General features: G+C 42.3%; 1 protein-coding gene across 1 annotated transcript in view; it reads right to left on the minus strand.

Moving 5' to 3' along the window:
- LOC121863063 (zinc metalloproteinase nas-14-like) overlaps nucleotides 1–6,631 on the minus strand; it is a gene marked incomplete in the record, with an annotated part of 12,952 nt that extends 6,321 nt beyond the window's left edge. The window contains 6 exon segments of the mRNA XM_042361549.1: nucleotides 42–141; nucleotides 786–1,001; nucleotides 1,166–1,259; nucleotides 4,896–4,930; nucleotides 5,765–5,816; nucleotides 6,235–6,631. Coding sequence (XP_042217483.1) covers nucleotides 42–141; nucleotides 786–1,001; nucleotides 1,166–1,259; nucleotides 4,896–4,930; nucleotides 5,765–5,816; nucleotides 6,235–6,294 — 557 coding nt within the window.
- Nucleotides 6,632–13,817: the final 7,186 nt, after the last annotated feature.

Genomic DNA, 13,817 nt, shown 5'->3' on the forward strand with positions numbered 1-13,817 from the left:
CTCTCTCTCTCTCTCAGTCCAAGACACACCCCATGACTCACGTGTACTTGGTGAAGTAATGCTGAGCTTCCTCCTCAACGTTGGTGAAGTTAATGGTGACATAATCATCTCTGTCAGGTCTATTGTGCTCGTGACCGAACCCTGCAACACATGATGGTAATTATGGTGAAGGTGGTGATGGTGGTGATGATGATGGTGGTGGTGATGATGGTGATAGTGGTGATGTTGATTATGGTGGTTTGTGGCGAACTGTGATAGTAAAGGTCAACATTCTCTCCTCGCAAGCGAGTGGACCCGGGTTCGATCCTCGGGCAGGGTGAAACTATGGGCAAGCTTCTTTACGCCATTTGCCTCTGTGTACCCAGCAGTAATTGGGAATCTGGATGTTAATCTATTTGCTGATCGTGTTCCAGGGTAATGGTTAGCCAGTGCAGTTTGGTGAGTTGTCCGGTCACGGGTCACCGGGTCACGCAACTCGTTAATTTAGGGTGTGGTTGTTGTGTTGGCGACAGCTTCTACACCTTAAACAAATTCCCCCCAAGGTGGCCCTAGGGCCATGACGGGGAACCATTATTATTATTATTATGGTGATGGTGATTATGGTGAAAGTGGTGATGGTGAAGGTGGTGATGCTGGTGATTATGGTGGAGTGATGGTGGTGATGGTGATGGTGATTGGCATAATTTTGTGTTAATGGTGATAATGGTGCTGTTGATTGTGGTAGTGATGATAAAGAGGAATCTGTTAACGATAATAACAATAATAATATAGGAGGAACAACGTACCGAAGGCGTGCATCAATTCGTGCATAGTTGAACCAATGTCAATCTCATCCTTGACGACAGTAAGGTTCTGGACGCCTCCCTGCTTGCCTACGTGGGAAGAGTAGAACTGCCCCAAACGGATAGAAACGTAGTCCTTGGCCTGGCTCCCTGCCTCCACAATCTTGACACAGTTCACCTCGTTGATCTTGTCTATGGCGGCCTGGATGATGTCCGTCACTGCCACCCCCAAACAAGAATAATGAGAAGTCAGGAATAACATGAAAATACTGTATCATCCAATAAGAAGTCAGGAATAACATGAATATATCGTCCAGTGAGCGTATGTTTATTAGGTAAGAGGTGAGTGACTATAAGTGTTGGGTTAGTATAAAGGCAACTACCGTATGTATTGGCGTTGACGTCGTAGTCCAGCTTGAAGATGAGGGTACCGCCAGGCCACAGTTTGTAGTTATCCTTCATCACCATCTTAGGTAGCTGATGAGAGTTACACAATAATTATCAGTCATGTACAATACCTCAGAGTAACTGTGTTTACAGATTTTTTTTACAGATTGCCCCGGAGGGGCTAGTTTATTGGGCACCCCCTTACAGCCTGTGCAAGGTGAAGCGCAGAAGCGTTTACAGCGCCCAACTGGGAAGCATGCGGAGTTCATGCTTGCCTTTATGACTCGTACATTAAGGGCGTGGAAGCCTGAAGGATCATGGGTTTTGTCAGCAAGTTACATAAAGTGACAGAATGATGAGTGTGTGGGGGAATTCCCGGTACATTTCATCTGTTTATAGCAAAGCGTGGCAGGTCCCTAGTGCCAGGCCAGTGACTAGGAGGAGGGATATCTGGTCAGGGAGGGAAGAGTTGTTGGTAACGGCTGGGGACCTGTAGGAGGAGGTCACAGGGCAAGTGAGGATGTAGTGACGGAGGGTGTGAGAGTCGGGTTGGCCACAAAGTTTACAAACAGTGCGGCCAGGCTCAGGGTTGCCAATGTACTCCCATAGGTACCTGTACCCTAGGCGCAGTCTCGTGTATATAATCTGTTGAGATCGAGTCAGAGATTGATACTCTTTGTTGTGGCGGTTGGAGTCACCGGTTACAGCGTCATAGTGGCATAGTGTGACGCTGCCCCGTTGTTTCAGGTGTGTCCATTTTACGTCGAATGCTTTTCGTTGTGTGGCGTGTATGAGAGATTTGAGATGATTCAGGGAGAGGGCGAGAGTGGCTTCAATATCTTCTTGTGTTGCTTCTTTGGCAAGTCGATCAACAGTGTCACAGGCAGTTATTCCTATATGTGACGGGATCCAAATAAACTTGACACGGATGCCATCAGTTTGTTCTAAATTGGCGACGGCGGCTCCGGTGTGTTGGGCGGTAGGGGAAAGGGGAGGGTAATTTGAGCCTCGCTAGCACAGAAGTGCTGTCACTGATTATAAGGAGGTTCCGGCGTTCAGTGCGAGCATAGGTCGCCCCCTCATGAATGCCCGCGAGGATGGCTATGCTTTCAGTGTCAGTGGAGGAGACCCAGTCGTGGACCCTGATTTTCTTGCGGGCCTGGCGCTCAGGAATCCACACAGCTGCCCCAGCGCTGCCCAGCGTGGTGACAGACCCATCACAGTAGACGAGGATAGGAGGGTGGGAGGGAGGTCGTAAGAGAAGAGGCGACATCAATCTGCTCAAGGCAGTTAAGTTTGAGCATATACCTCAGTTGGGTGGATTTACGACCAGGGAAGGTGTGGACGACAACATCAACACACGGGGAGGTCCACGGCGGTAGAGGCGGATGAGTGTACTCGGGAGGGAGAGAGGTCGAGGGGGTGTAGAGGTGATAACGCAGGATGTCAGCAGCAGTGTGGACGGGCCAGAGTTGAGAGAGGGAGGGAGAGGTAGCGGGGGCAGGCCGGCACAGGAGGGAGTCAAGATGTGAGTTCAGTGAGCGAGACAGGGGAGTCGGTTTCTCACTGCGAAGGAGTTTAACACCAAGGATGGCATTGAGAGCAGTAATTCGATCGCAGACTGGAAGCAGGATCAGTTCGCGCTGCATGACTTCTATTCTGGTGGTCATAGGGCAGCCGAGGATGAGTCTCATCGCTCTGTTTTGGATTTTCTCTATGCTTTGTTTCTCGCGTTGGGAGGCAACTACAAGGACAGGGGAGGCATAATCTATGACAGCTAGTCCGGTTACGTTTAATTCTAATTCTAGCTTGTGACGGCTGCTGTCAGATAGTCAGTCATTCAACACAGTACAGGAATATTGGACTCGAGGATAATCTCTCATACACCTCTGGTTAAAGTTCATTCAGGTTTAATCTTTTGTGGAATGTAGGTTTGAAGTCTAACCTTCAATGTTTCCTTTATCGGTGTTGCTAAAACCAGAGATAAGGTCGGTTGAGTTAACATTAAGTAAACACAACGTCACAGCTTTAGTTTGTTTTCGCTACAAATCGAATATTTTCATGGCCAAATATAACTTGCCTCAAGCTATTGATTTCCGTCTTTATATTTATTTATTTATTTATTTTTGGGTGGGTGGGGTTACCATACATACGTCATCCTATCAAAAGGTATACTCGTACTCTCCCTGGGTTAGATGTCAACACCTTAATATTTTTGTAGACATTTAAGTTTAGGGATTAAGATTTGGCTTAATACACTATAGTGGTGGCCCCCCATGTAACGAAGAGGGCCATCTAGGGGTGAGTTTGTTTGAGGCGTAGAAGCTGTCGCCAACACAACAACCACACCCTGAGTTAACGAGCTGTCACTAACCTAATCTATCCTAACTATATAACGTAACTTAATACTAACCTAATCTATCCTAACCTTACATACTAAACTAACCTAACCTAAACCTCCTGGCACTGTTAATAGTGTTGAATCACCAGTTAGAAATCTGCCGAGATGCCTAATCCTCAGGTGAACCATTTAGTCCCTCCTACACTGACTACCTCCATACTCCCTTCTATATACTGTACATCTAGTGGCGGGTCTTATTCCCGGGTCTTTGGGTCTTTTACTCTCTTGTGGGATCAAGTCGAGAATGTTGGTGTTTGTGTCCCAGTAAGAGTTCCCTTCCTGGTCGCCAGAGGGCAGATGGGCACCCGATAAGATAAACAACACCTGTTGTTTCTCCTCAAGGAGCACAAAAGAGTTATCCTTCGACGTGACCCATTCTCCCACCTCTTGTGTTCTTATCACCAGATGACGATTATTATGGTGTATGGTGTTCCCAGAGAAGATCCCATGTAACAAGCTTTACTACTTATATTTTATCGATATTCTAATTCACCGGTAAGACAGTATTATATGACGACTTTCAGATGTACTAAGAACATTTCCATACGCCATCATGTTTATCACATCACATTAATATGATATTAAGTTAAAATTGGCAGAATGGATGACGTGTCCACCAGGTCATGTATATACAACAGAGTGACAGGTACAGAGCACATATACTGTAAAGCTTCCCTACAGGAAGGGAAAAGTGGTAAAAATGAATGCAAGGGTCACGGAAGAATAAATCTATTGAGTGCACAAGTGATCGTGTAAGGTAGACTTATTACGAAGAGAATTTTTAGCAAAAATTGTGATAAGAGGAAGGGAGGTGAATTTCCATACAAGGAAGAGGCTGTGTTTATTGATCAAATTTTTTTTTATAAAGCCTGCGTAATAATTTTGTTTGTGGTGAACTGTTGAATGTACCTTAACATGTGCCAGTGTTGGTCAGGTCTGGACTACGAGCTCAAACTCGGTGCTGATACAACACACTCAGGCAGGCTATTGTAAGAGTTCACGACTTCTTCAGATAAAATAGTTCTGTCAGTTTTTTGTACTGATGGAGTAATGGCCTTTGAGATGTTTAGAAACATCTATTGAGACTTCCTATGCCCCTTTGTAATATAAAAATGTTTGGTGGCGCTCCTTTGGACTTTCTCAATCATTTGTTAGTCTCTGATGTATGTACTACTTGGAGGACCCAACACAACAGCAGAGCCAAGGGAGGGAGCATCATCTGTGTGTGTGTGTGTGTGTAGAATATTCATATAATTATGCCTTACCAGTTTATCAGCAAGATTCACCTTCACACACACACACAGTGAGAACACATGAATACTTACAATTTTATCTGGTAAAATATCCGCTTCCAGGAACGCTATGGAGAAGAAAATATGTACATGAGTGACATGTGGGAGAGAGAAGCGAGGAGACAAACAGACGGCGAGTCAGTTAGTCAGCCAGTCAGAGCAACACACAGTCAGCCAGTCAGAGCAACACACAGATAAGACAAATACGATTGTGACTCGTATCATGTTGGTACTTAAGGCACAAATATAACATTGATTTAGACTAAGGTTATTAAATAAAACTCATAGTATAGGGCATTATTGTACGTTAAGTGAGTCCTTGTAGTAATGTTGAAGGTCATACTCTGTTATATTGGTGGGTCTAACTTCACTAGTTAAAGTGGTATATACCTGTTAACAAAATACGTATATAGGCTCTTAACCTGTCTTGACCTGACCTACAAATAGATTTATATTATACTCTTGGCTAGTAAACACACTGGTTAAGCTCACCGGGTATATAGGTCAACACAGGCAAGTATTAGTTTTGCTAGGTATGTAAAGTAGTTAAGATGAAAAAGATAATTACTTTAGTTAGTTAGACAGCTGGTGTTAGTTAGCTGATGTTAGTTAGACAGCTGATGTTGGGTAGACAGCATATATTAGTTAGACAGCTGATGTTGGGTAGACAGCATATATTAGTTAGACAGCAGATGTTAGACAGCTGGTGTTAGTTAGACAGCTAATATTAGTTAGACAGCAGATGTTAGTTAGACAGCTGGTGTTAGTTAAGTAACTGATGTTAGTTAGACAGCTGATGTTATTTAGACAGCAGATGTTAGTTCGACAGTTGGTGTTAGTTAAAATGAGTAAAGTAATTAGACGTGAAAAGTTGTAGTTAAGTAAGGTAGTTAGGTACTTACAAGGCAATTCATCGTAGGCGATTGAGCCGTGATGAACTGACACTGGTACTGTCTGTTGGGGAGAAGAACGGGGAGGAAGTGGTTAGTATCAGGGGTGACTGGAGTGGTTAGTATCAGGGGTGACTGGAGTGGTTAGTATCAGGGGTGACTGGAGTGGTTAGTATCAGGGATGACTGGAGTGGTTAGTATCAGGGATGACTGGAGTGGTTAGTATCAGGGGTGACTGGAGTGGTTAGTGAATTTCCTAACTAAATCATACTTCAGTGGTAAATGTTTCTTACTAACTGAGAGAGACTACATCTGATCGCTGCCCATGAGGTCCGCTTCTCCATAGTAAGAAGAAATTTAGCTTACGAACCTCTGAACATATTGACCAGCATGGTGAAGGAGACACGTAACTGAGGAACTTCGCCTCACAACTTCCTTCAACACAAGCGATTCTTTAAGACGTTGCTCAAATTTGGACTTACCACAGCAAACCTACTGACAGCCGCCAACACCACGAGTGTGTGGAGGCCTCTTAGTGCCATGGTGGCGCTGAGTGTTGGCAGTGGTGGCGTTACAGCTAGTGGTGGCAGCCGGAAGAAAGTGAAAAACGAACTTTTCTCTTCGATTTTGACGCGAAGGACAGTAGTGACTACGGCGGATCACTGAGCTTACTGTGTTAAAAACTGATGTCTGTCACTCGGCGGTATGTCGGGCCAAGACGGAGGTGAAACTCCCTGGCAACGTGACGTGGGTACTAGTATTGGCGCTAAAAGGGACAGGAGAGGAGGTAACTGGTGTTGAGGGTGAGGGAGGACCACAGGGGAGGGTGTTACCGCTGGCTAGTCACTTCCCGTACTGGCATTGTCCCTGGGTCTCCGCACCTCACCTCCCAACCCTTTCGGGACACCCTCTTATCTCTGACTATAATTCTATAATTAGAAGTATTACCTGCGCCTTACTGGTAGTATAATCACTGAGATAATCTACAAATATTACAGGGAATATTGTCTCCATACGCTTTGATTACTACTTAGCTGTATGAGTCCACCTCTTGTTGTGGACTTTGTGGTAAAATGGCCAGACAACTGACTAGTTTTCAAGATCCTGGAACCAAATTTCAACATATATGAAAGACTTTACCTCATGCTTACATACTTAGGCTTACCTCTGCGTACGATGACTTGACCCATTCAGTATGATGACCTAAAGCCCCTTTATTACTGTGATGATTCTTTCAGTATGATGATTTAACCCCTTAAATACAACAAGTTTACCCACTATGTAAAAATTCTTAACCAACTTTGGTCGATTGTATTTTTTCACAAAGCATCGACGTGACTTGGTGTGATTTAAATCTTAGCTTTAAATCAGTAATGCTTCTTTCTGTGTGATATAACTTCCCCCTTTACTTATAATCATATTTGTTTTTATATTGACTGCATAACTCTGACGGTAACGTAATACTAACCTAAGTCCCAACTCTAGATAACATGAATGACTAACATTGGCTTGGTTGTGTCTCATGTTGTAGGACCAAATCCCTAGATTGTGATACGATTAGCGCATTTCTTACGATAACTTGATATTATTCAGATTAGAGACAAGGAATTTCTTGTACGTAAGTCATCGATTATCCTCAGTGACGAGTCTTCTGCTTAGTAATCATGAAAATGCATATACCCTCCCCCAAAAATCAAAATATACAATAAACAGTGGTAGATTATTGCTAAAAATTACATTATTCGTTCTCCTTAGTTACCACACACACACACACACACACACACACACACACACACTAAATGGTAATAACATGTAATATCCCATAAAACCTGCTGCTTGATATTACAGGAAGGTATTACGTCCGTTACCTCAATTATGATAAGAGGATAGCAAGCCGAGCGGATGTCTAGTGAAATGCACCAGGCGGCAGAAAAAGATTAAGCTTATCTATCGCCAAGTAAACAATTTAGCTCAGATTTCCTCTAAGCTTACGAGAATGCAAGATTATTACAAAAAATAGTTTATAGAGCTGATAACATAGTCAGCTTCAGCCACGAGTACACAAGGAAAAAAAATAGATTTAGGTAGACGTGTGAGGTGAATGATCGCGAGTTGTGTTGCCCTTCACAGACGACACCCCAAGACGAGAGTTAATATGGTAAACTTTTTTGTATATACTCTAGACACAATAAATTGACTCTGGTGCTTATTTTTGTAAATTAAAATTATTCAATAAGACTTAATTTCTCAATCAGACAGCAGTTATATACTGTATTGTCACAGACATTGTATAATTTGTATATCTATGCCACAACACATTATGTTTATTCTACACTACACAGTAAGAGTATCACTCAATGTTGCGGTAACCAGTGGTGTTCAGGATAACACACTTGACTCATCAGTACAGTACACAGTGGGCGATGACTGACAAGTGATAGAAGTTATGGAGGTGAAGATATACTATTAAGACTCTTCTCTGTGTTAGTTCACGTCTGTGTTAGTTCATGTATCTGTTAGGTCATGTCTCTGTTAGGTCACGTCTCTGTTAGTTCACGTCTCTGTTAGGTCACGTCTCTGTTAGGTCACGTCTTTGTTAGGTCACGTCTCTGTTAGGTCACGTCTCTGTTAGGTCACGTCTTTGTTAGGTCACGTTGTAATAATATAAACAAAAGGTTTTATTTACCTTTTCTTCTTATTATTATTCTCTTATTCTATTTATTTTTCTTTTACTTCTTATATTTATTTTATTCTTTTCTCTTCTGTCTCATAAGATGGCAGAGGTGGAGGAAGAATTGAGGGAATTTTAGTTTTGGAAGGAGTGTGAGGGAGGTACTTGTTTATGTTTGAGGCTGAGGGGTGTTAACGGAGTGTTGGGGGCGGGAACGAGGGGAGGTTGTGGGAGACCTACATTAGGCCCTCACATCAGAGGGTAATCTGCTATGAGGGTGAGAGAGAATAACTGGAGAATTATGGCATAACCGGTGATAACTGGGAACAGGGATACCAGGCAGTAGGTTATGTTATTTCTAATGGGTCACTGTATCAGTGCATAATACCAGAGACATGCATGACAATGTTTTACTCAACACAAGGGAATTGAGAACTAATCATAACGGTTCTTCATTTATTAACGACGTAACTCAACATGAACAGTTACACTTCAAAATAATAACCTATCTTCCTAACTCGCTAACCAGGGGTCACCTGAATCACAATACATTTCGTGAAATGGATAAACCTAAAAGTTACTCACATTATATCCTTCCATGTGAGGAGATTTCGACTCTTTATTTTTTTTCGAACTGCGTCGCCCACAAAGGGACGCCACCTCTTCATGACGTCACGTCTCACAGGTTTTCTTATTTGTTCAGGCCTAAGGCATTCACCCAAACAGGTCACTGCGATTGGCTCGAACCCTCAGGCGGGAAACACTCATGGCATTGTTACAACGTTTCTGTTAGGTCACGTCTCTGGTAGGTCTCGTCTCTGTTAGGACACGTCTCTGTTAGGTTATGACCAGGGAGCTGATCATACTATCTGAACTCACGAGGGTCATACGAAGTCAATCAAAACAGACAAGTACCTTCGTGTACTCTGTGTCCTATTGATAAACAGTTGTCGAGGCTAGAGAACCCCTCTTGTATGACACACACGCCCACTTATCTTTATTACTTTATTCTCCAGGATGTGTGTGTACCGAGGAACACACACCAGGAATATGAGGAGGGAGGGAGGCTGGGTAGATGGCTGATGTCCTGGTCTTACTGATGAGAAAAATGTAATCAAGTCGTCAAGTTAAGTTACCTTATCTGTAAGATCAATATATGATTATCGTCATTGAAAATCCCAACGTAATAAAAAATATAGGAGATAAAAACAGTAAGACATATAAAACTTTAAGACGTTCTTAGAATAAAACAGTAAATCATTTACAAAAGTTGGGAAATTTTCGTTGTTTCATTAGATCAGGATGTTTGAGGCCATATTGTGACTGAGGTAAGAGAGTTGACCCTGGAACATTACAGTAAAGCCATCGTGATAACCTGAACAAAACATTGAATTAATAAAGTGATTCAAGTATTTAGCGTATTTCGTGTTGCTGCTAACTGATGTCCTTGTTCAAGAAGATCTCGGTTTTGGGGAAGTCATATATGTCTCGCAACAGTAAAAACCACGACATATAAGTGGCTGTAACTCCTGGTCTATCAATATATAATGGTATATAATTCAGAGCCTCAACATATATGTCTGTTTGAAGGGATGTTTTATTATTCTAGAAAATAAATTATTATGTAAATGCCTAATGGGTTTTAAGAGCAATAAGTTACCCTGGTAGAAGTGTTCAGTTGGCGGCGTTATACAACAGAGGCCACACTGACTGCCGCGCGCCAGCTGTCACGCTCCCCTTATCATGTTTTAAGAGGGAACGGGATAATCTACATTATCCTTGTGACGCACACAGGTGGCGCCAGCACTGAAGCCCCACGTCACACCAATACCCCGACGTAACATACTTGAGATAGTCGGCACTTTTAACTTTAATTCGAATGTTAGCTCCTGGCGCTTTCTGGCACCTGTTACCAGGAGGCGTAATCTTGCACTCACACTACTGAAAAGAGATCTTACTAGTATATAAAGTACTCATAGAAAATAAATTCTTATCTATTCAACAGATAAATGTATCAACATCACACATTAATAAAAGGACTTACTGTACACACAAGATGGGGTCAGATGAAGCTTATCTTTGTCAAGAGGCAACTGACGAGGAAAAATATAGTTTTGATGATACAGCGACGCCGAGCTCTAGATACTGTTACGTTGATGTATTGTCTGAGCACATCAGCGCCCCCAGCAAGATGTATACAATCCTGTGAGACTGTGAGGAACTGGTCAGCTGGCCAACAAAACATAAAAACATAAGAAAATAAGGAGTCTGCAATAGGCCGGTTGGCCTGTGCATGGCAGCTCCTGTCGAGAGTTACAACCACTCTCTATCATCCATGAATCTATCTAGCCTCATTTTAAAACTTTCCAGAGTTCCAGCACTTACTACAAAGTTGGTAAGCTTGTTCCACTCGTCCACCACCCTATTTGTGATCCAGTTCCTTCCTATCTCCCTCCTAAACCTAAACTTATCCAACTTAAATCCGTTGCTCCGAGTCCTATCCTGCTCGGATATTATAAGAACTTTATCTATATCCCCTTTATTGATTCCTTTCACCCACTTAAATACTTCTATCATATCTCCCCGCACTCTTCGTCTTTCTAGGGAATACAAGTTAAGTTTCTTTAACCTATCCTGATATGGAAGGTTTCTAAGTTCCGGAATCATTTTCGTCATTCTTCACTGCACCGACTCTAGTGAATTGATATCCATTCTATAATAAGAGCACCAGAACTGAATCGCATAATCGAGGTGCGGCCTGACTAGTGCAAGATATAGTTGCAATAACACCTCTGCACTCTTATTACTTACACTTCTAGATATAAAACCCAATACTCTGTTTGCCTTATTTCGAACATTAACGCACTGTTTTCTAGGCCGTAGGTCCGGGCTTACAAGTACCCCTAGGTCTCTTTCACAAGTCGACTTCTCTAGGTTGATGTTAAGGCTGTATACATTGTCAGTATTTGTTCTTCCAATATTAAGTACGCTGCACTTGCTGGTGTTGAATTTCATTTGCCATTTTTCAGACCACCCCTGCAGTTTATTTAGATCCTCCTATAATGCATTTGCATCCTGCCCTGAATTAATCTGCCGCCCTATTTTGGTGTCATCCGCAAACTTGCTTATGTCACTGCTGATCCCAGTATCTACGCAGATCGTTTATGTAGATTATGAACAAGAGTGGGCCTAGTACTGACCCTTGGGGAACCCCACTGGTTACACGGCCCTACTCAGATTTAACACCATCTACGCTGACCCTCTGCGTTCTATCGGTGAGCCATGATTTTAACCAATTTAAAACTTTCCCCTCGATACCATGAGCCTTAATTTTTCTCAGAAGCCTCTGATGCGGTACTCTGTCAAATGCTTTGCTAAAGTCTTAGTAAATAACATCGTAATTTTCGTCATTATCTACTACCTCGAAGACTTTCCTAAAAAACGTTAGCAGATTTGTTAGACAAGATTTTCCCTTTGTAAACCCATGTTGCGAGTCGTAGATTAATTTGCTTTTCTCTAGATGCGATCGGATGCTATCTGCTATAATTGATTCAAGAAATTTCCCCACTACTGACGTCAAACTGATCGGCCGGTAATTTGACGCTGATGCTCTGTCTCCCTTTTTGAATATGGGTACTACATTTGCCTGTTTCCACAAGTCTGGCACAACTCCAGCGTCTAATGATTTTGTAAATAAATTTACGAGGGGTCCGCTAATCTGTTCCCTACACTTTTTCAAGACTCGAGGGAAAATTTCGTCCAGCCCTGGGGATTTTGTCTTCTTTAGTTTATTTATCCTCTTAAGAACATCCTCTTTTCTGATAGTGATATTCTTTAATTTCTCTTCTTCCTTTTCCGTAAATATCAGTTCCATCTCTGGAACATATGAATTTCTTATAACCACCCATATACAGATGAGGACTGTATATGACAGCGGCATCATTGGAACAAGTGTTTGATGCAATACGCATTACTGAAGTTTATAACTGGGCAAAATATCTTTCTTAACTGATCAGAATTGGTCACCAGAGAGTCCATCTGCCGTTAAGTATGACGCCAAGTTATTTCGGGAAATTAAGAACCAAGAAGACTGTGAAGAGCTGCAGAAGGATCTCTGTGAGCTTCAAGAATGGTTGACGAAATGGCTGCTGAGATTCAACGTCACGAAGTGTAAGAGGATGCACCTGGGGCGTACCAACGGTAAGGAGGCCTATCATATGTCCTAACGGGACGAAGAGACTGCATTAAATAAGACAATGTGAGCTGAAGTTGTTGGGCCATTGCGAGAAAAAGGTAAATCAAGCAACACTGTTGGTATTATTGCCTTTACACACCGTTCATTCCTGCCACTAATCTATTATCATATTCGAATAAGACGTAATTATAAAATAATTTTCATCTATTATATTACCGGGACAAATGTATAACAACGGATAGCCTATCCAAACTCTTCTCTATATTCTTCCGTTAATCCGCCATTATTGCCTACACGTCACCTCCCACGCCGCGCGCCTTCTTCATAAACCATAGTGCGCATGCGTGCCAGTACACATCACGCGGCCAATCAAAAACGTGTTTGCTTTTGGAACCAATTAAAATGTTTTTGGGTTTAATTCGCGGTATATTTGGCCCAATCAAATTGAAGCTTTACTTTGGGCCTCTCATCCTTCGACAGATCAGTACCAGAGTTGCCAACTTAGCGACTTTGCAGCTAGATCTAGAGTTTTTTGTTTTTTTCTAGCGACATTTTAGAGCGATTTGCGACTTGTCGCAAATCTAGAGATATCCACAGAATTCTAGCGACTTTCTGGATACTTTTGGACTGTCCATGAAAACTCAGTTTTCCTAATTTCGAGCCATAATATATAGCAACGGGGTTACAGGGACAATACATTTGAACGGGTTGAACTCATAAAACAACTTCGTCAACGCTTACCTGACAACATTCGTGTGCTGCAGTCTATTTCTTTTCTGAGTGCCGATGAATGCTTGAAACCTATTAAATCAGATATACTTGGTTTGGCACACTTATTTACAGAAGATTCCAGCACCCTTACCAAGATTGATTTCCAGTGGAAAAAACTGCATCCCACAATCTGGACAGAAACATCTAACACCCTAAAATTGTGGTCAGAAGTGGCAAATTACAGAGATGCGACAGGTGAAAACCCTTACCATGATCTGGCTGAAATTGCACTCGCTGCCTTATCTCTTCCGCATTCAAACGCAGATGTAGAGCGCAGATTTAGTAATATGAACTTTGTGAAATCAAAATTGCGCAACAAAATGAAACTATCGACATTAAAGGCAATTCTTACAATAAAGTATGGGTTAAAAATACAGAACACCTGTTGTGCAAGTTATGAACTTCCTAGTGATATTTTAAGAAAGATA

Source organism: Homarus americanus, unplaced genomic scaffold (genome assembly GCF_018991925.1).
Source record: "Homarus americanus isolate GMGI-L3 unplaced genomic scaffold, GMGI_Hamer_2.0 scaffold54679, whole genome shotgun sequence".
Taxonomy (NCBI): Eukaryota; Metazoa; Arthropoda; class Malacostraca; order Decapoda; family Nephropidae; genus Homarus; species Homarus americanus.